Genomic DNA, 24,815 nt, shown 5'->3' on the forward strand with positions numbered 1-24,815 from the left:
AACACACTGCAGAAAGATGACCCCAGACAGCCCCAGTGTGCCTCTCATGGCACAACTTTATCTTAGTTCCTAATGGACCATATCTTCTCTTTGCTGCATTGCAGTTCCGGTCTCTGACGAAGATTCTGATGCGATGGTGGATGATCCCAATGATGAGGACTTTGTTCCTTTCCGTACCCGCCGCTCGACTCGCATGTCGTTACGCACTCAGGTAGCTCAGCGAGCTGCCCGTTCTGTTGCTAAGATGACGTGTGCCAACTGCCGGACCCCGCTGCAGAAGGGCCAGACTGCCTACCAACGGAAAGGACTCCCTCAGCTCTTCTGCTCCAGCTCCTGTCTCACCACCTTCTCGAAAAGACCTCATGGCAAGAAGATATGCACCTTCTGTAAAAAGTGTGTCATCGTTCCCCTCTCCTCACTCATCCCCTGCTTGTGACCCACTGCATTTTCCCCACAACCCTGTGACCCCTGTGCTTCCTTTGTCACCTGTGTCACCCTTCCTCTGTCAGCTATCATGCCATGTCTTCTTCACGCATCCCATCCTCCTTCCACTCCCTTTATGTTATTTATTGTCTCTCCCTGCCTGGCTTAATTCCCCTTATCTCTGTGTGCTCTCAAGACAAACTCCTGCATGTTTCATCTTCACGCACCACCCCTCTGGGCTGGGGCAGAAGCTGATGTGGGACCATTTCGGTCACTCCCTTGGGATAACAAGTTCCTTCACTGCAGCTTGCTTAGTGGCCGTGCTGGTGTGTTCTTGTGCTGACGTGTCTCCATTTGATCCCCAGGGAGATCTGGAATACCAGGGACTCTGTGGTTGCCCAGATTGGTTCAGGTGGCTCTTTCCACGAGTTCTGCACCTCTGTCTGTCTCTCCCTCTATGAGGCCCAGCAACAGAGACCAGCACCTCAGTTTGCAGACCCCTCAGACATCATCCGTTGCAGTGTCTGCCATAAACCCGGTGAGGTAAGCACATCTCGTCTTTCTCTTGTCCTGGATCCAAGGCCGTTGGCACTGCCTGGGACCATCACTGGGCGTTTGCTGGGTTCTCCAATGGTTTGAAGCCTTAGTTCCAGAACTGCCTTGGACTCACTCCCACATTTTTCCTTCTTACTGTGAAGCAGCTCTTAATCCCAGAAATAAGGCTTCTGTTTCTCCCCAGCCTGCAGATTGTTGCTTTCTGCCACTCCACTCTCCCACTTGCTTTTCTGGCTTTTGACCAGAGCCCAACCTGAGTCCCCAGCAGCTCCCAGCATGGCACTTGTCAGAGTTTTAGTGTACCAGCTCATTCTCCCAGGGGTGGTTGTATCAGGGTGCATGTGTGGGAGAGAGGCCAGCGGTGTTCTGTGAGAGTGACAGCAATTTTGTCTCTGCAGATCCAGCATGAGGTCAGCAATGGGAATGTAGTTCACCGCATTTGCAGCGACGCCTGCTTCACCAAGTTCCGAGCCACCAAGGGGCTGAAAACCAACTGTTGTGACTACTGTGGACTTTACATATACAGTAAGGGCATGCCCGTGGAGTACCTCTTCCATGAAGGCCAGCAAAAGCGCTTCTGCAACTCTAGCTGTCTCAACAGTTACAAGAAGGTGTGTGGAGTCAGCTGCTGGGGGTTGCAGGAAAGGGGGCTCCTCTTTGGGCACTCATCTCCTTTCTTCAGTTTGGCACAGGACACTTTACACATTAGCAGGCAGCTTGAACCTCCTTGGCCTTCTATTGCTGACAAAATGTCTTAAGATATTGTTGTGAAGAAACTTTGAAACAGAACTTAGTTCTACTGGTTGGGGCCCATCTTGGACCCAAGCACAGGTCAAACACTCGGACGCAGCTGGACAGGGCAGTTCCACAGGTAAATGCAGTTAGCGTGAGATGGCATCTTTAGGATGCCTCCCCAAAGCTTGGTTGTATCTGTAGCCTGAGTAGACTTCACTTAACTGTCCTGATGGGACTTCCAAGTCTTGTATTCTTTCCAGAGCACCCTTGAAATGAGAAGCAGGGGTGCCAAAGGCAGGTTTTTTGACTACAACCTGAGCCTACAGACTGTGAACCTGGCTTTCACATCAGGTCTTTCCTGCAGGAGAGCTGCCCTGTGGTGACGCAGTAGTGGAGTAGAGTATGAAGACAGGGACTTACAGGCTGTGTTGGGCTCCCTGACAGCTCTGTTGTGCTCTGTGTTTGCAGAAGAACACCCGAGTCTACCCTTGTATGTGGTGCAAGACACTGTGCAAAAACTTTGACATGCTGCCCAATGTGGACCGCAGTGGCAAGATGGGACTGTTCTGCTCCATTTGCTGCACTACCTCCCACAAAGTGAAGCAGTCGGGCTTGGTTGGTAAGGACCTTTATACAGTGATTCAATCACCTTTCTACTCAACTCCTTTCTTTGTACTTTTTATTGCTTGTGGATGAGGCTGGAAAGAAGGTGGGAAGGTGTCTGGGGTGGAGTCCAGGGAGATAAGTGAAAGAGATTTGGAGAGGGAGGTACCCATTGCAACCTGTAGCCATTGTAGTGCTGAGGGGTAGTGTCTGTTACTGTTCTTAAGAATGCAGGAGGCAGTTGTAGCACCCTACTGTGCTGGCATTGTCCTTCCCATTACATAGATTACCACTGTGTTCAGGAGTGGGTATGGTCTCTGATGACTGATGGAGTAATGCAAGCTGTTTTGTCCAAATTTCCATATAGCCAGGATCAGTTCTTTGAGCCAGTCTGCTTCCCATCCATGTTTAACATTTCTGTCCTAGCAGAATCTGGTGCTCTTTGTTTCCTGGTGTTCTTGTCCCTTAATTTTTTGGTAATAGCTTGACTGAGGATGAGTGAGTAGATTGCATGCCATCCTCAGAATCTAGACCCACGTCCTGTACTGCTGCCCTCACCAATTCCTGTCTGTTTCATCAGGTCCCCCTAGGCCCTGCAGCTTCTGCAGAAAGAGTCTATCTGAACCCTGCTATTACAACAAGACAGACCAGGTTGTCTACCAATTCTGCAGCCCCAGCTGCTGGACCAAATTCCAGGTACTGAAAAATCCTTCATGCTGGGCTGGGCCCTAGAGCTCCTGCCTCTTTTCACACTTAGCAGAGGCTGCAGCTTCTTCAGGCTCCTCAGGGAGTGTCCATAAGAAAATCTCTACTGGAGCACAGTCATTCTAATGACTGCAGTTGCTTAATTCCTTGGTCTTGGCCCTACCTTCCCCTCACTTCACTTGGAGTAAGACTGTCTGTAATTCTCTCCAGTCTATCAGGTTATGCCAAGTAGGAGTGCAGCACAGAGCTGCATTGCATGGGTAGTTTGGAACATAGTGGCCTTACAAGGGTGCTGCAAGTAAGCTAGCAAAGCACCATAGGCACCTGCTAGCATGGAAAGAGGCAGAGCTGCTCTCTGAGCCAGAGATCACCAAGAAACAGAAGTCTTCTAGGTCATGTTGCCTAAAAATTTACAACCAGCAGACTGGAATACCTCATGTCTAGTAGTCCTCAAGGGCTTGACTGATGATGTTGAGTTTTCTGGTATTGAGTTTGGGCATACATTACATGTTCATAGTATTCAAAGGCAACTGGAAGAATATCTGTTCTATACAGTTGCCAAAGAGCAAAGCAACAGGAGAAGACCTGGGAAACTTAGACCAGGATATGCCTTGGGCAACTGAGAAAACACAGAGAATCTAGAGCAGGAAAGTTATTTTGTGGCAGTTGCAGTGTCTGTTTGTCTGTTTGTTATTGTTTCCTATCTCTGTTCTTTATTGTGGTGTAATAGTTGGCTAAGATCATGTGTTGTGTGTATAAGGGGTAGCTGACATGTCTTTACAGTTGTAGACTTCATAAGATGTTGGAGTTACAGCCATGTAAAATCAGCATTGTAAAGTGACGTTAAAGCCATGCATAACCTGGATTAGGATCCATCTTACTGACAGATCTCAGCACGCACTTGATCAAGAGTGCTTCAAGATGGCTTCTCAGGGATCAGTATTAAACCCAAGTAGTCGAACGTCTTCATCAGTCATCTGGAAATAAAGTCAAAGTAAGCATACTAAAATTGTGCAGATGAAACAAAAACTGGTGAAGTGTTAACTGATGCTGAGGCCAGGGCAGTCATACACAGCAAAAGCGATTGGATTCCTTGACAAGGTTGGTTCCTCCTAATGTGTACTTGGAGTTCAGTGCAAGATCAGCCTTAGTTAGGTAATGTGGGGATGTGAGTCGTGGAGAGTAAGGATTTAGAAAAAAAGCCTCTTGATTGCAGCAGATAGGCCATTAAGCATGAGTGCCTCAGTTTACAGCTATGAGAGGAAGGATTATGTCATTGTAAAACCAAGCAGAAGAGCAGGAAGTGAGGAGTTAGGGGGCGAAGAAGCAAAAGATCTACCTAGAATACTGCACAGGTAGGAAGGATGTTCATCCAATGCCCAAGTTATTATTAATGCTGAAGAAAAAGAAGAAGTATGCTGAAGAAAAGCCACAAAGTTGCACAGAGCCTCAAAAAAAAGGGCACTGACAGAGCACCTCATCTGAGATGATCAGAATAAAAACCTGGAAGATTGCTTTATTAATGAAGATATCCCTGTGGACAACACACCAAGTATTAAACGGCTATTTAATCTAGCAGAGGAACGTGGGATGAGAATGGCTGCATGCATTTTGTAGTTACATTACTCTGAAAATGGAAACCGGGCTTCAAGATCTTTTAGAGAAAGACTCAGAAGAGGTAGTGGAGCCACCATCTGAGTGTGCTCAAATGCAGAGGGGTGGGAGCCTGAAAATGCCTTCTGGAGAAGAACTGGACCCAGAACATTGGGAGCGAAGTGGAATTACTCAGGAATCTGCTCTGCAGGAGCTTGAGATGTGATCTGGTGGACTGACTGTGAGTCACTGACAGCGGTAGCCAGCGCAGGTGTGAGCAGGGGCAGATGGAGTGCTGTGGTCAGTGGAGCAGGCAGGACGACTGGTGGCAGTGCAGAACGGGTGCTTGCTGCCCTCTGTGTGCCCCCCTCTCCATGAGCTGTCTTTGTCTTCTACAGCACACCAGCCCGGAAGGTGGGATCCACCTGAACTGCCATTACTGCCACAATCTATTCACCGGGAAGCCAGAGATCCTAGACTGGCAGGTGAGGACTTTCCTCAGGGCGATGTGGAGGCTGAGGTCAACCCCCACGAGGACCGCAGAGCTCTTCCTCCCCCTGCTCAAAGGAGAGCCCTTTCTGAGCCATTGCTCTGCATGCCTTGGCCACAGAGACGTGCCTGGAGATGTGCCTGAGTGCTGCTCTGCTGATCAGCAGCGTGTCAGAAGGGTGGGAGGAGATCTCCTCTGCCAAGCCCTGCCAGGGGAGCTGGGGACTTGTCTCAGACCCATAGGCTTCTCTGGGAAGCACAGGGACCTGCTGGCAGCCTGCCTGACCTGGTGGCGGTCTTTTTGGCAGGACAAGATATATCAGTTCTGCTGCAAGGATTGCTGCGAGGACTTCAAGCGGCTACGTGGGGTAGTGTCTCAGTGTGAGCACTGCAAGCAGGAGAAGCTGCTGCATGAGAAGATCCGCTTCTCAGGGGTGGAGAAGAACTTCTGCAGCGAAGGTACTTGGGGAAGGCACGGGAGAGGCAGAGCCCCCATGCCAGCCCTTGCTGGGGGAGGAGAAGAGAGCATGGAGTGGAACAGTGGGGAGACTGTCTAGCCAGGCCCTGGGGCAAGAGCCTCATCAGTGCAGTGAAGGGAGGACTGTCAGTGGGGATGGCTTGCTGTCCAGCCAGGCCCTAGGGCAAGATCTTTACCATTCGTTGTGTCCTTGGGGAGGGCTTTCTCACAGCTTTTCTCTCTCTGGGGGCTGGGGAGACAGCAGGTGGCAGCTCCGCTCCTCCTGTCATCATGCACTTCTACGCTCTTGCGTCTGGGCTGGCCTGACCTGGCCTTGCCCTGCCTGCTGGGTTCCTGCACACAGGAGGTTGGAGTCAGACTCTTCCTAGAAGCATGGAGGTGAGAGATGGCAAGTCCCCGTGAGGTCCCATCTTATCCCAGCCCCAGGGGCCAGTGCTGGATTGTTCCCTACAGTGTGTTGCGTGTGCTCTGTTGTCTCCGCAGACCTGGATTCTGGTCATGTTTGGGTCAGGGAGGCCCCCAGTTCATCCTGGGAAGGTTTCACTCCTATTGTTTCTCCGCAGGGTGTGTGCTTCTTTACAAACAGGATTTCACCAAGAACCTGGGCCTGTGCTGCATCACCTGCACCTACTGTTCTCAGACCTGCCAGCGGGCGGTCACCGAGCAGCTGGAGGGCAGCACCTGGGACTTCTGTAGTGAAGACTGCAAAAGCAAATACTTGCTCTGGTACTTCAAGGTCAGTATTGGCACTGGCAGCTTGTGCTAAGTGCTGTGGTGGGCACGGCACCCAGATAAGTGGGCATTGCGCTGAGGAAGCTCGCACTGCTGGAGTCTGGCTGGCACTGCTGCGGAGAACCTGGCACTGCTGGAGTCCTGCCTGGCAATGACGGGACACTGCTACGGGGAAGCTCACGTAGCTGGAGTCCCCAGCTGATCCTGCCAGAGCACTGCACTGAGGAAGCTCACAGTGCTGGATCCGCGGCTAGTGCTGCAGGGAGAAGCTCGCACCGCTGGAGACCCGGCTGGCACTGGCAGGGCACTGCTGTGGGGAAGCTCACAGCACCTTGCCATGTGCACCTTTCACTGGAGAGTTGTGTTGCACTCGGAGGGGGTGTGGTTAGTTACTCGTTGTTTCTCTCCTGCTGATGCGGGCTTTAGGCAGCTCGGTGCCATGCCTGCAAGCGTCAGGGGAAGCTGCTGGAAACCATCCACTGGCGAGGGCAAATCAAACACTTCTGCAACCAGCAGTGTCTGCTGAGATTTTACAACCAACAGAACCAGCCCAACCTGGACACGCAGAAGGGGCCCGAGAGCCTGCTGAACAGTGAGTAGGAGGGAGGGAGGGGACCTGCATAGCTCAGTCTGAGAGACACAGGGAAGACCGAACAGCAAGGGGTGGAAGCTTCCCGCCTGGGACTGGATGAGACGCTAGGGAACAATCCTGCACTGGCCCTTGGGGGGGGAAAGCACGGAGTGGGACCTAATGGGGCTTCTCCATCTCTAACGTCTATGGTTCTATGACACACAGGGCCCAGACGGGAGGAGCCGGTGCCAGCGTGCTGCCTGTAGCTCACACTCTTAGCGAGGATACTCAGGGATTTAATGGGCGATTCCATCCTCATGTTGCCAGCGGAGAGCTCGATTTGCAGGGTTAGGGGACAGCGTGGCTTGGCATGATAATCCACCTGCAGCCCCACACCACCTCCCAGCTGTGACCTTCTCAGATCTCATAAACTAATCAGGATTGGGCCAGGTCAGTGCTTGGATGGGAAGCATTCAAGGAAAACACAGGGTGCTGCAGGAAGTGGTGCTGGTGATGCTGTAGGTGGGCTCTCCTCAGCCAGAGCTGAACCTAGACCAATCTTGAGGGAGCACAGAGCCGCTGGAGGCACTCTGTCCTGTGAAGTTAGATTGGAGTCCTACCAAAAGGTTGCTGCAGCTTTGGGGAATTGCCAACCCCGTGTCCCGGATAACCCCATTCTGCATCCGTGGAGTTCCAGCTGGAGAGGAGATTTTCACTGCCTGTTGCCTCATTTCCTATCGTTAACTTGAGCCAGTTACTTACGGAAGATTACAAAGTGCTTTGGGGTCCCTCAGGATGGAAGGTGCTCATAGTGACAGTGACAAGACATCGCATGGCCCTTGGACACTCGTGTAGATTCATTCTGCTTGGTCTGTTCAGAGGCCACAATCTTCTAGGTAATCTGTTTGATCTAGTTAACAGAATGCCTGCAGTTTGTGACGTGACTTCCTTCAGTTCATCAGGCTTCGACTGATACCAGTATTGCAGGCTAAGGGCTTTGAAGCCCCCTGGGATTTCAAGAGGTGTAGAACCCTGACTAGGGTACACTGAGGAGGGGAAACCAAGAGGAGGATCTTCCTTTGAGAGACCTCGTTCTCCATCTTCAGGCTCTTCTTGAGGCCTCTCTTCTGACAGCAGTGGGCAAATGGCAAGATGAGGGAAATCCTGGATATCAGAACTGCTTCGAGAGCAAAGCAGAGCTGCTCTGCCAGAAGCAGACAGTTCCCCCAGCCAGGGGAGTCCCAACCTGTCTTCCAAGAGCCATGCTCTGTAAAGCACCGGGTGAGGTGACAGCTCAAGTGGCAACGCACTGAGGTGACCTGGACAAAAAACTGTTGGTTTCAGCTGGCACTGGGGTGTCCAGAGAGAGACTGCTTGATGGGGCACTGAGCTGCTGCCCCAGTGGAGGAAGAGGCATTGACCTTGCCATCTCTTGTAGCTCACTGCGTGATTTTACAACCTTAACCTTGTCATTTGATTTGTCCCCTGCTTTCAAGGCATCTTACCTGTGAGGCATCAGTAACACTGCTGTGGGAACACAGGCACAGCAAGCAAGCCACTGCCTACCAAGGGAAGCATCTATTTCATGCCATTTGGCCCTTGCCTCTTGGAGACGTACCACAAGACTCTTTAAGTACTCTCTCCACCACCTCCAACTGCCAGGACCTGACCACCACCCTCCATCTTGTCTCTGGAGGCCCCCAGGAGCTTTGCTGTTTGGCACTTGGTGCAGTGCCCTTCCCCCTTCTGCCTTTCCGCGTGCTTGCCAGGCAGAAGACTCTGAGGGCAAGCAAGGAAATGCCCTTTGGTAGTGGTGAGTGCTCAGATGAGCATGTTCTCCAGGCTTGGTAAAAGCCAAAGTGCAAGTGCTGCTGGTGGCACCGAGTCTTCTGTGTTCTGGTACGCCTGTCCTCTGCCAGCTGTGGGAAAGGTGTGGACGGCTTTGTCCTGGGACTGTGGTGTACTGGTCAGTTTGCATTGGAAGGGTGCTGGAGCTACTGCTGCTATGTGCTTACACAGAGCTTTCCAGCCCAGCGGGCTGTGCAGGGTGTTTCAGGAGGAGCAGCTTGTCAGTGCTGGTGAGGAACAGCTTCTGCCTGGTCCAGCCAGGCTCTTCTGTGCACCTGGCAGCAGTGTTGCAAGCTTGCAAGGGACTGCTTGGATTTTAGGCCCATCTTGGGCATTGCTGCTGACCGCTTGCTTTTTTTTGCAGCCAGTGGTTGCCTAAAACCATTAATTCCAGCAGCTTCTGTCTGCCTGGTGATCCTCAGGGAGCTTGCTAACAGTAAGAGTGGCCTCTCCTCTGCTTGGAACAGTGTGTGTGTAACAAGTGACTGAGGAGCTCCTGCCACAGAACTGTGCCCAGAGGCTTCCAAAGGGAACTGGTTCTGTATAGAGCCATCCAGCTGTAAAGGAGAGAGGGCTAGAAGTCATGCTTGGTGCAATTAATGCCTTGGCAGCTCCTTGCTGGTGTTCTGAGAGTAAAGACCAAGCCACGGCTTTCTTGAGAGCCTGAACATGCAGTGTGTGGAGCTTTGTGGTGGGAGGATTTTCTTATTTCCCACAGTCTTAAATCTTTGCCCCGTGGGACCTTTGCTTTGATTGTGCTATAGCAAAGACTCTGCTTTTACTCTACTCCGCAGCTTGTCTTTCTCCATCCAAGCCATCCACGTCTCCCACCTAAACTTGCTGCCCACTTTGGGTGGGCCATGGGGAACTCTTGGACCCACTGAGATGGTTGCACATCCTGTGGCTGAATGCCCAGCTGTAGGCTGGAGAGCTTCCTTGAATGGCTTTGCTGCTCCTCTTTTTACTGAAGAGCAAAGTCCCTGGGTTTTCCTTGGGACACAGGGAGCTACACAGTGCAAGTGCCTGTGTATTGGTGCTCGAGGAGGCTGGGTCTTTCCTGGGGACCTATCTGTAGGAGGTGCAAGTGGACCTGCTGTGCTCCATCTGGGTGCTGCTTTCCTTGCAGGCATCTCCTTCACACACGGCCCATGGTGGGTCAGTGCTGTAGAAGGCACTTCTTTTTCACAGTCACAAGGGTAACCAGGGTTCACGGGAGGCTTGGATGAAGGTGCTCTTTTAGCTCAGTAGCCTTTGAGATGGGTGCAGGTGCTTTGCAAAGCAGCTGAGCTGGAATTATCGTCCCAGCAAGGATGGTACTGTCACCATCTGAGAGCAGTGTCTGCCATGCACGCCTCTTATCTGCCAGTGATCCCTTCTCTTTTGCATCTCTAATGCTGGGCAAAGCTGTCTCTGTACTTTCTGGGATACCTTATAACACTGCTGTTAGCTCTGTCACCTTCTTCCCAGGGATCTCGAAGCACTTTGCCAAGATATTATGGCAGGGAGATGGAGGCACAGGGAGGGGCCATGGCTCGGTACAGCAAGCCAGTAGGCAGAGCTGGGAATAGAGCCCTGGCGTCCTCTCTCTACAAGGGGCTGGGATTTCTCCTGACCTGCTGTGATGGGGATGGGGTGGACTACAAGGGAACACAGATTGACATGGCAATGACTTGATTGTGGAGCTGTAGTGTCTTCAAAGGTGCTAGGGCCAGAGATTGTTGGAATGACTGACTGTTCCTGGAGTGGCCAGGAGCGGTTCCTGGGGAGCCCATCACTGCCCTCCTGCCTGTGGCTGCTGCCACCTCCAGTCCCAGCAGTGGGACCTGTCAGCTGGAGAGCTCTTGAACTAAAAGACGTTGCTTTCTCTTACAGGTCAATCTTCAGAAACAAAACCACCCGCCTCTTCCCATCAGAAGGCAGAGACTAACATGGTAAGGTCTGCTGGAGATAGCAGTTTGCTAGATAGCACGCGGAAGCTGTCCTCACTCAGATCTCAGATCTGCAATTGGCTGTGGAGATCTCATTCTCCTGTAACCAGTGCATTTTAATGGTAGTGGCCTGAGCAGTGGGAGCTGATATGAGCTTCTGGGCAGGGCAACATCAGCACATCTCCTGAGAGGGGGGTGGGTAACTGTTGCCCAGGAATGAAGCATGGGCACCGCAGCAGTTTGCACTGCTGGCTCCTCTTTGCACGGTGCTCATCTGTGCCTGGCCATAGTCACAGTCCCATTGCACTCCCTGCTGCTCACCAGTGCCAAACTTCCTGCTGACTGCAGAGATCCCATGCAGGTTTATCCCCTGCCACCGTCAGCTTGGCAGCCTGTTGCCCAGATGTAACTGTGGAAGCACATATAATGTGTGCTGTGCACTGCCAGGCTCCAGGAGGCTGTACCAGTGGTTGAAAAGAGATAGTGCTGCTTTCAGTGGGCACCAACCTCCTGCTTTCTGCATTTCCTCAGCTGTCATCAAAGACCTCCTCAGCCCACATGTCTCCAGCTGCGCCGCCTCCCCCACCTCCTCCAGTTCCAGCCACCCCTCGGAAGAACAAAGCTGCCATGTGCAAACCACTGATGCAGAACCGGGGTGTTTCCTGCAAAGTAGAAATGAAGTCCAAAGGATGTCAGACAGGTAGGACAATGAGGCACAGCTAACTGCAGGACTAAATGTGCATTTCGGAAAGGAAGGCAGCATGTCTCTGCTCCAGGCTGGATGTGAATCCAGCTTGAAATACTCTATAGAACAGCTGAGTGTTTGGCATCATGCTGAGGGAATGCCAGGGATGTGCGAGGCATGCACAGCCCTGGATGGAGGTAGAGAGTCCATTTTCACCAGCAACAAAAGGAGCACTGCAGTGCAATTCCACCTCTCTTACAATACCTAAGGAAGCTTCTTTTCCTCAGGAGATCTTCATCTTACCCGAGGGGCTGTCTGTCGAGCAGGATCCGCTGTGAAGCTGCCATTGGGTGCATGCATGTTGTCCCTAGCATATACAAAGTGTATCTAGATCTCTCAGAGGGGCCACATAAGAGCAGGGCTTGCCCCTCTTGCTAAGGCAAGCCTCTCCTGCTGCAGGGCTGTCTGGCTTGCTGCTGCTTCAGCTCTGCCTATAAGTCAGATGCTGATGCCTGGAAGGGCTGTGGTGCCGGTTGGCTGTGTGGGCATGGCAGTGCGCAGCTAGGCTGGGTGGAGGAGCTGCTGGGAGCCAGCTCACTGATGTACTTTTGCTCTTGTCAGAGGCTGACTGGAAGCCCCAGGTGATTGTGTTGCCAATCCCAGTCCCGATCTTCGTGCCTGTGCCTATGCATATGTACTGCCAGAAAGTACCTGTGCCTTTCTCCATGCCTGTCCCGGTAAGCGACACACTTCACCTGCTTGTGTTCTCTGTCTCAGTCCTGCCTCGCTGTAGTTTTCCTGCTTCTCTGTCCTCTTCTCCTGCCTCTGCTTTTACAGCAGTTGGCTGAACCAGAACCCCGTATGGGCACAGCACATCTGATCTCTGCCTGCTGTGCTGCTGTCAACAGGTGCCTGTGCCAATGTTTCTACCCACCACGCTGGAGAGTGCGGATAAGATTGTGGAGACAATTGAGGAGCTGAAGGTGAAGATCCCCTCCAATCCTCTGGAGGCTGACATCCTGGCCATGGCAGAGATGATTGCGGAGGCTGAGGAACTGGACAAAGCCTCCTCGGACCTGTGTGGTATGTTCTGCTGTGGCTCAGTGATTTACCTGCTCCTGAAACCAGAATGCCTGCCCAGATTGCAGCTCCTCCAAAGCCTTTGAGAAAGAGCAGAGTAGAGCAAGCCCTCAGCTGCTGCTGAGGAGGTAGCAGGAGGGGAGACCTGCAGCAAGGAGCAGAGTCTGCCGCTGTCTGCTTTGGGAGTGCCAGTCTTGGCACGTGTCCACTAATTTATTCATATGGCTGTTCAGGCTCTTACCTTAAGTAACTCCCCAGACAGAAGACTAGCAGCCCTGACCTCACAGGTCTTTTTAGCTGGGGGCTGCGTTCCTCAATCCCTAGTGACTGGGGCTGTGTCGGGCTGAGGACAAAGATCTAATTTCAAGCTGGGCACTGCACGTATTGTGGGGCCGATCTGAGCACAGGACTGTGCCCTAGGGAGCCTGACTTCATTTTCCACCTGTTGCGTGGAAAAGAGACAAAGCAGTTTTTTTGCAAGCTATGTTTCTGATCTGCTTTTGCATTGCAGACCTGGTGAGTAACCAGAGTGCAGAAGGTCTCCTGGAGGACTGTGATCTCTTTGGACCAGCAAGGGACGATGTGTTGGCTATGGCTGTCAAGATGGCAAATGTCCTCGATGAGCCAGGCCAGGACCTGGAGGCTGACTTCCCTAAGAGTAAGAGCTTGGTGAAGCAGGGGGCTGCTTCACTAAGGGGGTTGCTCATGCTGCAGCAGGGTCCTCCTGCTGCCCTCAGCCTACCTTTGCCAGCAGCATTAAGACTTGTGTGAACTTACCTCCCCGTGCCCACTGACTGACCCTGCTTGAGGCCAGGAGCTGGGGGTCTTGCAGGTGACTGCTTGCAGCAGGGGTGAGACCACCACTTTATAACAAGTCTGTGTTTTTTGGCTAACTGACCTCCTGAGGCCATAGGTCTGCAGTAAAGGGAGAATGAGAAGCTGATTCTGACAGCACAAAGTGTAGGGCAAAGGTGATAGTTGCTTACAGATAACGATTCCAGAGGATCCAGCAAAGCCCAGGAGAGGCCTGGACAGTGCATGACATATTGGGAAATGGCAGAATTGCTGTGTGTGTCTGTCAGAGGGCAGAAGGTTGGGAAAAAGGGACAGACATGCACAGCAGTGCTGAGGCAGCATAGTAGCAGCAGAGGACAGAGAATTGAGGCACTTGTGCCAGGCTGTCACCACTGCTGGCCTGGAATGAAGGGATGAGAGATGTTCCAGCTGTTTTAAACACATTTTTGGGTTCTGGTTAGCCTGAGAAATGTTGCAACTCTGGCAGGTGATAGAGCCCCTTATTGGGCTGTGGATAAATGTTTGTGCCAGGCAGTAGTGGAGGGTACAAGGTTTTGGGCTGTGTGTTCCCTCTACAGCTGGCTGTAAGAACCAGACCAGAAGGGCAGCTTGTCTTAGATGCCTGCCTGTTTTCTCTGTTGGGGGCAGGATGTAGCTGTCTCCCAGATCAGCTGATCTCTTATTTGTGTGTTTCCTTTCAGACCCTCTATACATCAACCCCAGTGTGGATTTCCTCTTTGACTGTGGGCTGGTGGGCCCAGAAGATGTGTCCACAGAGCAAGAGCTGCCTCGTGCTGTCCGAAAGGTGAGCTCTTAGTGGGTACTTCCTGCTCAGAGCCTTGTGGATTTGGAGTGGGAGCTGCCAACTGGGATGTAGTCTGTGGTGAGATGTGCTGAGGAGGTTGTACTCCCTCCCTTCAGGATATACCTGGCCTGTAGGCCACTCTCTGAATGGAAATATGTACCTGTTATTATGGAGCAGCCCTGAATGCAGCATGCCATGTGAGAGCTGGCCTCTTCTCTGCCTGTGGTTCTCATAACTAATGGGTCTTGTTAGCTTGGTTGTCAGCAGAAGGATGCCTGCTGGCATTGGCACAGGCACACTGGGAAGGAACTAGCTGCCAGCAGGTCTGAGGAGCAGCTGGGAATCTTGCATCTGTCCCAGGTACGTGCCTAATCTCACAGTACACCTACCTCTCTGCAGGGACAGAAACGTCTGGTGCTCTCTGAAAGCTGTTCCCGGGACTCAATGAGCAGTCAGCCCAGCTGCACAGCACTGAACTACTCATATGGTGTGAATGCTTGGAAGTCCTGGGTGCAAGCCAAGTACGCAGGGGGAGAGACCAGCAAGGGAGAGGAGCTGCGCTTTGGCCGTAAGTTTCCTGTCTGTGTGGGGTGAAGTGGCAGACACCTCCCAGCAGCTGGATCCCAGCCCATCGAGGTGCTTCTCACCTTGAAGGATATTGTCTGAGGCTGCAGTATTTGTTTCCACAGCCAAGCCCATAAGGATCAAAGAAGACATCCTGGCCTGCACGGCAGCTGAACTCAACTATGGCCTGGCTCAGTTTGTCAAGGAAATAACACGGCCCAATGGGGAGCGCTATGAACCGGACAGCATCTATTATCTGTGTCTTGGGATTCAGCAGGTGAGGGAAAGCTTGTTGTCCTCACTTCCTTCCCAGCCAGGCCTGGGGGTCACATCTGGTGAGGGAGAGTTCTTGCCCTTTATTTTGCCTTCTGGAGACCTATGACAGCAACCTACCCAGTTTAGTCTTTGTTCCTGAGCCCAGTGGGAGGTGACAGGCATTCCCTGTCTTTGCACCCAAGGAGCACATCCTGGAGGAAGGCCGAGTAAACTCTCCAAATTCAGTCTCAGTCCCTTCTCATTCATCAGTTCTGCTTTGTGATGTCCTGCAGTTTCTCACAGCTTTCAGGAATGGTTGCTTTTAGCTGAGCATCTGCTCTGCAACTCTGCCTGTGCAAGCCTGGGTTCTGCGTGTGTCCTGGGCTTTATGGGAAGGATTTGCACTCCAGGTACCGCTGTCTCTCTTGACTGTGTGTTCTGTTCTTTCTAGTACCTGCTTGAGAACAATCGTATGGTGAATATATTTACAGACCTTTACTACCTGACCTTCGTGCAGGAGCTGAACAAGTCCCTGAGTGGCTGGCAACCCACAGTCTTACCAAACAGTATGTGTCTCCATATTACCTTAACTTAGCATGCATACATAACCCATTTGTGCTTCTTGCATTGGATCCTCCAGTCTGTTTGCGTTCCTCCAGCCTCAGTCTTCTCTCTTGGCACAGGCAGTGCTGTTCCACTGCATTTTAGGGTCATCCTGACCCATACTGACAGCAGGGCCAGTCTGGTTTATGCCTCAGCAACTTTGTTTCCCAGAGTCAGAATGGCTGGGAGTAGAGCGTGGCTGCTTTGTTTATTGGAGCAGTTCTAACCTTTACAATAGTAAATTTCACTGGTGTCTGAACCCTTTAGTAAGGAGGATACCAAACCAACAGGTGTGGAGGCCCATGTCTTTCCCTTCCCAGTCTGTCGGAAAGCCCTGCACACTGTTCTGAATGTTGGCCATGGTTGCTGTCATGCTACCTTGTGAACAGACTGCCTTAGAGCTTTGCAGAGGCTTTGCATGATGCCACAATCTGGGCTTCCTTCCCTATGGTGTCTTGTAGTTGCTGTAGCCACTCCTCTGCATGATGGCTGTTCCAGGTGGAGGCCTTCAGCTCCAGACCTGTGTGTCCAGAAAGGCGATGGCTTTTCTATTATCCCCCACGGTGAGGTGGAGCACTGACCTGAGTCCACTTCACGGTCGTTTATGATATGATCCGTTAGGATTTATTGAGATTCTGGGCTGAGATTTGCCTGTGCCGTGGAATGGGCAGGGTTAGGGTCCATTGATGGCTCTGAAGGAGGAACCTTGTGGGAAAGCGGGCATTGTGAAGTGTCAGCACTGAGTTGAACTTGGAGGAGAAGGGATTGCTCCAGACACACGTTCTTCAGATGCTTGGGGCTGGCTCCCAGCCACTGCTGGCAGGCACATTGTTCTAGTTCCCTCCTGAAAGAACACAAGGCCACTGTGGGTGTTGACCTGGTTCTTCCTCTGTATTACAGACACAGTCTTCTCACGTGTCGAGGAGGAGCACCTATGGGAGTGCAAGCAGCTGGGCGTTTACTCACCCTTTGTGCTCCTTAACACCCTTATGTTCTTCAACACTAAGTTCTTTGGGCTGCAGACAGCAGAGGAGCACATGCAGCTCTCCTTCACCAATGTAGTACGGCAGTCCCGCAAGTGCACCACAGCCCGTGGTGTCACGAAGATGGTGAGCATCCGCTACTGTGCTCCTGCCAAGCAAAAGAAAGGCCGAGGTAGGGTCTGACAGAACATCTCTTTGTCCCTCTCCCTGCCTTCTCCGTCATGTCCCAGCTGTGATCCTACTCTGTCCCCCCCCTTTGCAGATGGTAGCACTGGAAAGAGGAAGCGTGAGGAGGAGGTGCCAATGTTGGAGCAGCGGGAGAACAAGATGAACCCGCTTCGATGCCCTGTCAAGTTCTACGAGTTTTATCTCTCCAAATGGTGAGGCTTTTCTGGATCAGAGGCTTGTGTTGTTTTGGGGCCACCTCTCAGTTTTAGGGATAGCCAGTGGAGTAGCTGCTGCTCTCTGCATGTTCTTCCATGAGCGTTAAGCCTTGACCAGGGTCTGCTCTGCTCGTAGACTGTGGTTGAGAGAGCACTTTTCTGTCTGCTTTCATTCTTTATTTCTTGAAAGACGTGGAGGGGTGCATGGCATGTCTGCTTTATTGGTTAGGGAGTTTACTTTGGAGTGAAGACTACAGTGCATAGCCTGGTCTTGCCCAGAAGATGAGAGACTTGAGCCCCCGTTAATAATTGAGAGGGCAAGCCAGGCCTTCTGAGCCCCTGCTATTGTTGTCCTAGGTCTCACTTTCTGTTCTTCTTACAGTCCTGAGAGTATGCGGAACCGCAACGACATCTTCTACCTGCAGCCTGAGAGGTCGTGCATCGCCGAGTCCCCACTTTGGTATTCAGTCATCCCCATGGACAGGAGCATGCTGGAAAGCATGCTGAACCGCATCCTGGTGGTGAGGGAGATCTACGAGGAGCACAGCCGGCTCAGCAGCCTGGAGGATGATATGGACTAAGCACAAGATGCTGCTGGGCTCATTCTGTTCCAGCCTTGGACACCTCATCTCCATGACTCCTGTTCTGGGAGCCGTGCAGCACAGCGTGGGGCATGGACTGCAGCAGTGCTGTCCCCACATTGTTAAACGACATCTCATCCTGCTCATAACAGGCCTTTCCTACCTACGTGGCGCCTGTGCTCAGCCCTGTCCCAGTGCCAGGTGGGCCATCTTCCTTGGGGCCAGCCCCTGCAGCACAGAGGTGGCAAAGCCACCAGGGTGGTGGCCCCTTTTCCACCCCGTCCTCCTATTCCCCAGGGCTGCAGCCCCTACCCCCAACTCTGACATTAACCCCTTCTCCCTCTGCCCCGAGGCAGGAACCACACAATATGGCAGAGCGCTGCCTGGGACCAGCAGGCTCTGAGGCTTTTAAATTCCCCCCTTCCCTTGATATCAGCTCACAGAAGCTGCACGTGGCACGGCAGGAACGGTAGCTCTGCTGCAGTGGGACAGTGCTTTCAGGGCAGCAGGGAAGGACTGCTGGCAGAGCGTGAGCTGTTGGGTAGGGGCAGAGTTGTTTCCAGGGGTGGGGTTGGCCAGGGCTGGCTGTTGGGAGCAGACAAGTTGGTGCTGGAACGTGGGGTCAGAGACCCAGCTGGGCTGTCTCCCTCAATTTTGTCAATGTTTTCTGAGTTGGCAGAAAACTGACTGACACGGGTCTGTGCCAGTGCTGCCCTTCCCTCCCCACTGTCCTCATTCCTGGTGTAGCCCCTTTCCGCAGGGCGAGCTGCCACCAGCATTGCAAGCTGGCTGGGGTGCTGGTGGCAGTGGCAGGTCCCTCTGCTCCTGCTCCAGGCTCAGGCAGCCGCTGGCAGAAGCGAGGGGATCTGCTTGGCCTCTCCTCCCTCCCAGAGTTGCAGGACCCCAGCACCCTGCCTAGAGTGGGCTGGGCTCCTGCCGTGCTGTTCCCTGCTGCCTCCTGCCCCTCCTCGTGTTCTGGTTGGTTTTCCTGAGCTGTACATGGGTCTCAGCACTGTTTGTTGAGCCTGTATATATTGTTCAGGGCCTTGGCCTGGGGCCCTCTGTTCTGTGTCCATGTGGAGAGTGAGCCACTCACCGGTCTTGTTGTAGTGATAACAGGGTGTTAGGACTAACCCTGTGTCTCTGGAAACCATTCATTTCAAATAAAGTTGCAGAAAGTTGCTGGCTGCCCCTGCTTTCCCCAGGTAGGAGGTGGGTGCTGGCATGCAGCCCCATGCTCAGCTCCCTCAGTGGGGGGCTTGCCTGTGGGGCTGGGACCCTCCTTTCCCTGGGCTTGGCCTGTCCCAGAGGTGCTCTGTTGGGCACAAGGGCATTTGTCCCCTTAGCAGAGGGTGATCCCAGCTCAGCATGGCCCTACAGCCAGAACATGGCCCTAGGAGAGGAGAGCAGGACGAGCTGCCACCACGCATCTCCTCTCCATCCCTCCCTTGCTGGGCTGCCTGCCCTTCATCCTGCCCACTCCCCACCCATGGAACTGCAGCCCAACATGGTAGTGGCCCTTCCCCAGCCTTTGGGGTTAGCTTGAGATGGATGTTCAGATAGCAATGCCACGGTGCCCATGGGCAGAGCAGGAGTCAAGTGAGGTGTAGCGCGTGTTTATTTGCTCCTCAGGGCTGATGGTTGGGATAGTGGGGTTCGCTCAGCCCCAGCTTGGTCCTGCTGCTCCCTGGCCATGCTCAGCTCTCATGCTGGCCACAGGGTCTGAGCACAGGCCTGGCAGGTCCTGGAGATGGGAACCACAACTGCAGCCACCACAGCACAGCACAGCACAGCAGCCAACGCATCGCCCATCCCTGAGCATCCTGGCAGGCACCAGCCACGTTCACACTGCCAGGTCCCCCACTCGTGCCTTCCCACGGGACCCACTGGCCGCCCCCAACCACACACCAGCCTTCCCCAGGGGTGCCAGGTGCGGTCTGCTGGCATCCATGGGGTTGCCACCACCAGGCAAGGTGAAGCGGGCACTGTGGGACCCCGCAAGGCCATCAGGGCCTGGCAGGATGCGGGATCTGGGACCTGGCCGCTGCCGGCACTTAGTGAGGCCCAGGTGGTAGATCTCCACCAGGTTGAGCAGCAGAGACACACAGGACACCCCCAGCATGAAGAGGATGAAGATGGTCTTCTCGGTGGGCCGGGAGATGTAGCAGTTGACGGTGTTGGGGCAGGGCCAGCGGCTGCAGGTGTAGAGGGGCTTCAGCTCAAGCCCATACAAGGCGTACTGCCCTGCGATGAAGCCCATCTCGAAGAGAGCCTTGAAGATGACGCTGCAGACATACGTCCTCAGGATGGCCCCACGCATGTGGACCCGGCCCCAAGTGTCCCGTGTTGGGATCTGGGACCGTCCCTGCTGCCGCCGGGCCCCGCCACCGCCCCGCGCTGCCGCCTGCTGCCATGCCTTGTCCTCCAGGTGCACCAGGTGCAGGATGTGGCCCAGGTACACCAGGCTGGGGGTGGAGACAAAGATGATCTGCAGGACCCAGAAGCGCAGGTGGGAGATGGGGAAGGTGCTGTCGTAGCAGGCGTTCTGGCAGCCGGGCTGCTGCGTGTCGCAGGAGAAACCAGCCAGCTCGTCACCCCACACCCGTTCTGCGGCCGCCCCCAGCACCAGGATGCGGAAGACGAAGAGGACGGTGAGCCAAACCTTCCCCACCACCGTGGAGTGCTCCTGTGCATTCTCTAGCAGCCTCCCCAGAAAGCTCCAGTCCCCCATGGCGCTGCAAGACAGCCACGGACACATGCCCAACCACTGCCCCATCCCCAGGGTGGGCACGCGGGGACCTGCACTGGGGCTGCCCCCACCTCACATACCCCAAACCCCCTGACCTGGTGTGGGGAGCTCCCAGCAGGAGCAGCCCCAGCGGTGGGGTGAGCCGTGGGGACACCGCCTGCACAGGGACCCCTCACCGTCGTGGGTGTGTGGGTGCTCCCACGCTGTCAGCAGAGCACTGTGTGATGCTCCAAGGCTGCTTCCCCAGCGATCACAGAGTGGACAGGTCTACCCAGCTCCGTCCATCCGTCTGTCCACCCGCTTGTGGGCAGAGGGTTGGCAGGTTGTGATGCAGCTACCGGCTCCATTGGCTTTTTTGTTTGTGATTGGCAGATGGAGCAGCCACTGGGGGAAAATTTTCCCCTCTATTTTTGGTCTGGGCACTTTTCTAAATATACTGTGGGGCTGCAGGGGCTGGTGCTCAATGCCACCAGAGGGTCACCGCTCCTGCACGCTGCTGGGGCACTGTGACTGCAACCGCAACTGCAACCGGGGACTATGGCCCTCCAAACCCCTGGGTATGGGGCTGGGCAGCACTCCAGACCCCCAGCTATGGAGATGGGCAGCCCTGCACGTGTGGGGCAGTGGTAGCCTGGGTGCACCCAGAGCAGCTCCTCTCTGCTTAGGGATAGGCACTGCATCCCCACCCGGAGCACAAAGCAGGGAGGCAGCACCTGAGAATGGACATTTAATGGCCTGGGCTTGCAGCGGCAGCCCTGCCCTCCCCATCCCTGCTGTCCAGGAGGGCCGTACAATACGTGGAATGAGGGCAGTGTGCGCCCTGCCCAGGGCTGCGGGGCGGCGTGGGGCTCAACAGGCGGAGCAGCGGTCGCCCTTCTCCTGCAGGCTGGGGTTGCGGCGCAGCATGTCCTTGAGGGATCCGTCCTGCTCGGTCAGCAGCTGGTTGATCTCGTTCTGCTTGTACTCAGAGGAGATCTTGTGCCCATAGAAGGAGCTTTTCCCCGAGGAAGGGTTGGAGTTGTGGCGGCTGCGGCGCGCACAGGCCTGCACCACCAGGTAGACCAGCTCGGCCATGTTGAGCACGATGCAGATGCTGGAGGTGACCAGCATGAAGACCATGAAGATGGTCTTCTCTGTGGGTCGGGACACAAAGCAATCCACTGTGTTGGGGCAGGGGTAGGCCTCGCACTTGACCAGCCGCACCATCTGGTAGCCGGGGTAGATCATGTAGAAGAGGTACATGAAGACGGCCTCAAAGAGCAGCCTGAAGACCACGCTGCAGACATATGTCCACCACAGTGACCCAGCAATGCGTATCTTGTGCTTCTTCACCTCCTCCAGGTGCTTGGCGTCCCCGTGGCCCGTCATCATCAGCAGCTTCTTCTCCTGATGCTGCTGGTAGGCCACGTGCATGGCCACGAGCAGGGCTGGCGTAGTGACCAGGATGAGCTGCAGGGCCCACAGGCGGATGTGTGAGATGGGGAAGAAGTGGTCATAGCAGACGCTGTTGCAGCCCGGCTGCTGCGTGTTGCAGGTGAAGGCAGACTTCTCATCCCCCCAGACGCTCTCGGCCGCCACCACCAGCACCATGATCCTGAAGATGAAGATGACAGAGAGCCAGATGCGCCCGATGGCGGTGGAGTGGCGGTTCACCCCGCTCAGCACCGCGTAGAGGCCGGCCCAGTTCATGGCTCCTCACACCTGGCAGGGAGCAACGAGAGGAGGCATTAGGAGGGGGACAGTCCGCAGCTGAGAGCTACCATGGTGATAGGGGGCACGGGAGCTGTCAGCCACTGCAGCACTGCAGGGTGGTGGGCAGGACAGACAGATAGCAGGAGGGATGGATGGACAGACAGCGTGACGGCAGAACAGACAGACAGCAGGACAGGAGCTGCTGACACAGCTCAAGGCAGCACTCTGCCCCGTGGCTCTGCTGTTCCCCTGCCTCCAGCCCAGCCCCATAGCGGTAGGTCAAAGGGCTCCCAGCATGCAGCCGGGAGCTGCTGTGGGGCCTCTGCCTTCCCCCCATGTGGGAGCAGAGCTGACCCTTTCTGTCCCAGGGTGGCTCCGTGCCATCCTTTTGCCCTCCTCCCCACTGGCAGGCGCCACAGAGGGTGGAGGTGATGCTCCCAGACCCCCACCCACACCCAGCACTGAGCTCTGCCCACTCCCTGTGCAGCCCCACAAACACCCCCGGAGTTGAGCTGGGGATCCCCAGCCCGGGGAGTGCAGCCCTGCAGTACCACCCTCCTCCAGCCCCATCCCTGCCCTGCGGGGCCCTATGCGCCCCCAGTGCCAGCACCGAGAAGCACTGCGGGCTGCTGTGCGCCCAGGCACGGGGCTGGGAGCTGCGAGCTGCCCCTGGTTTGTACCTGGAGGTGAGGAAGAGTCCCGCTGAGCTGCCCCCAAACGCCCCTCTAAGGTCTCATGTCTCCCGCAGGAGAGCTCTGCTCCGCCTGCCCTCGTCTCTGTCCACCACTGCCCTGCACTGGAAGTCATATGCTGCTTTATAAACTATTTGCATACAATGGGGCCTTTATGGGCTCCTGAACAACACACTTTAGCATTCAGATCCAACGCCCCGACTTCCGCCCACCCCGGCCAAACAAAGTCCCTGTGTGCTGCGTCCCCGCTCCCACCTCGCCCCGCGCCCAGCACGGATGTGGACCCTCCGCCGCCACGGGGGGGTTCCGGCTCGGCGGCCACCTGGGTCCGGCCGGAGGGACGTGGCATTGCGGACGGGTCACCTCCCCGGGCGGCGAGCACCGAGCAGCCACGTGCGGGGACAGGCGGCTGAGCTGAGCCGCGTCTCCGTGCGGCAGCGACGGCATCGCGGGGCCGGTGCCATCCGCGCATTCTCGTGCTCAGAGGGGTCCCCGTGTCCTGCCACCAGCCCCGGGGCAGCACGCGCGGCACGGCCCCGGCTCGGGGCCTGGCACGGACGTGGCACGGTGGGAACGAAAGAGGGGACATCGTAGCGATGCCCCCCGTGTGCGAGCGCTCGGATCTGGCGCTGGGAGAACCGCCACGCGTCACCCACCCTGCGCCCGACCCCGGCTGTCCCCCCCCGGTACCCACCTCGCCGAGGGGCCGGCCGGAGCTCTCAGTCCCGCGCACCTCCCGACGCAACCTCCGGAGCTGCACCCTGGACTTTATACCGCCCCGGACGCCGCCCACCCCTCCCAAACCGCCCCGCTGCTCCTTCCCAGCGCCACAGGTGTGTCCCCGCACCCCTCGCCCTGCCCGGGGTCGCCGCACCGCCCCGCGGCCCCGTCCCGTCCTATCGCACCCTCCGCCGGCCGTGAGCTGCCGGGCGGGGGACACGCGGCCCCACACACCCCCACGGAGAAACTCCGAGAGTCGTCGGTCGTTCCCGACACCCAAATTTATTGGGAAAAAGAGCAGACGGGAAAAACAAACAGCCTCTGTCAACCATTAACCGCGCTGCGGCCGCTCCAAGGTCCCGTCGAGGAGATGGGACTCGGCGGTGGGGCCGGAGGGACGCTGGGGTGGGGGCAGAGCGGGGCTGCGGGACTCGGGATGGGGCTGTGGGCGGGGAGGGGCGGCAGACCCCGATAAGGGGCTGAGTCAGCGCTGCCCCCAGCACCGCACCGCGATGGGAGGCGGAACTGCGGCGGGCAGAGGGCGCTGCGGGGCCGGGCTGGGTCGGGATGGGGATGGAGTGGGAGCGGAGACAGAAATGGGAATGAGGGTGAGGATGAGAATAGTAATGGAGGTGGGAATGGGATGGGGATGGGAATAGGAATGGGAATGGGAATGGGAATGGGAATGAGGATGGGAGTGGGAACGGAATGAGGTGAGGTTTAGAATAGGAATGGGGATGGGATGGGGTTGGGAATGAAGATGGGAATGGGAATGGAGGTGAGGGTGGGGATGAGGTTTGGGGTGGGGGTGGAGAACTGCGAGCAGTAACCCCAGGACGGAGTGTGTCAAATGGGGACATGTCGGTGCCATCAGCAGCTGCTGCCCTTTGTACAGCAGCAAAAACATTGTGCAAAGCCCTCGCGCAGGGGACAGGCCGTACTCCGAGGGCAGGACCGGCCCTTGGCCGCCAGGAGCAGACGTGGGCTCACGGGTGGTGACGCCAATGTGGAGGCTGGCAGCGGGGTGGCGATGTGTGAGGCTGTGGGGACGGGAGAGGTGTTGTGCCGGGACGGCATCCGGCACAGGACCGGGCTGACTCAGCGCTGCGGCCGCGGGGTCAGAGAGTCGCACAGGGAATCGATGTCCAACCATGGCCCACGCACAGCGGTGCCCGGGATGAAGCGATGGCATCACGGGCGTCCCGAAGAGGCAGATCCCCCTCGCTGAAGTCTGCTCTGCCGGGAAGGGCGCAGACAGCACAGAAACGCTTTGTGCTGCAGAGCGAGGTCAGGGGAGCGCAGCAGCAGTGGAGCAATGGCTGTGGCTGGGCCCTGAGCCGGGGGGGCGGGGACCCGGACTCGGACCCGGACCAGGACACAGACCAGGACATGGACCAGGCCCAGCACACGGCATTGCTGCTGCGCTCCCACTGGTGGTGGCTCCTGGAGCATCACGGACACACAGTGGCCACTCACACAGTTCCGTTCCCTTCTGCTTCTCCTTGCCCGCAGCTCCAACCACATCCCCGGAGCCGGGGATATCCCGTGTCCTCACACAGATGTTGCCC

General features: G+C 55.6%; 3 protein-coding genes across 7 annotated transcripts in view; 1 reads left to right on the top strand and 2 right to left on the bottom strand.

Annotated features, from left to right (window-relative positions):
• Positions 1-18,576, top strand: part of ZMYM3 (zinc finger MYM-type containing 3) — a 28,395-nt gene extending 9,819 nt beyond the window's left edge. For 3 of the 4 annotated variants that reach the window (XM_015860139.2, XM_015860138.2, XM_015860140.2), the window contains exons 5-21: positions 105-393; positions 789-966; positions 1,377-1,589; positions 2,182-2,332; positions 2,897-3,012; positions 5,013-5,099; positions 5,412-5,562; positions 6,145-6,317; positions 6,740-6,905; positions 10,605-10,663; positions 11,192-11,360; positions 11,967-12,082; positions 12,254-12,428; positions 12,937-13,083; positions 13,922-14,025; positions 14,425-14,593; positions 14,715-15,278. In XM_015860139.2, the coding sequence (XP_015715625.1) occupies positions 105-393; positions 789-966; positions 1,377-1,589; positions 2,182-2,332; positions 2,897-3,012; positions 5,013-5,099; positions 5,412-5,562; positions 6,145-6,317; positions 6,740-6,905; positions 10,605-10,663; positions 11,192-11,360; positions 11,967-12,082; positions 12,254-12,428; positions 12,937-13,083; positions 13,922-14,025; positions 14,425-14,593; positions 14,715-14,971 (2,720 nt within the window). In that variant the 3' untranslated portion in view covers positions 14,972-15,278. The other variant, XM_015860141.2, reaches the window with a different exon arrangement.
• A 413-nt stretch (positions 18,577-18,989) lies between these two features.
• Positions 18,990-20,745, bottom strand: LOC107312586 (gap junction alpha-3 protein-like). Its single transcript, XM_015860143.2, has one exon. The coding sequence runs from the start codon at positions 20,168-20,170 to the stop codon at positions 19,238-19,240; it is 933 nt and encodes a 310-aa protein (XP_015715629.1). The 5' UTR covers positions 20,171-20,745; the 3' UTR covers positions 18,990-19,237.
• A 112-nt stretch (positions 20,746-20,857) lies between these two features.
• GJB1 (gap junction protein beta 1) lies at positions 20,858-23,309 on the bottom strand. 2 transcript variants are annotated; one of them, XM_015860145.2, is made up of 3 exons: positions 23,222-23,309; positions 22,516-22,631; positions 20,858-21,844 (listed from the first exon to the last, which is right to left on the bottom strand). In XM_015860145.2, the coding sequence occupies exon 3, from the start codon at positions 21,830-21,832 to the stop codon at positions 20,993-20,995; it is 840 nt and encodes a 279-aa protein (XP_015715631.1). In that variant the 5' UTR covers positions 21,833-21,844; positions 22,516-22,631; positions 23,222-23,309; the 3' UTR covers positions 20,858-20,992. The 2 variants fall into 2 exon arrangements, with proteins under 2 accessions (XP_015715631.1, XP_015715630.1); XM_015860144.2 differs by lacking the exon at positions 22,516-22,631.
• Positions 23,310-24,815: the final 1,506 nt, after the last annotated feature.

Source organism: Coturnix japonica, chromosome 4, assembly GCF_001577835.2.
Source record: "Coturnix japonica isolate 7356 chromosome 4, Coturnix japonica 2.1, whole genome shotgun sequence".
Classification (NCBI taxonomy): domain Eukaryota; kingdom Metazoa; phylum Chordata; class Aves; order Galliformes; family Phasianidae; genus Coturnix; species Coturnix japonica.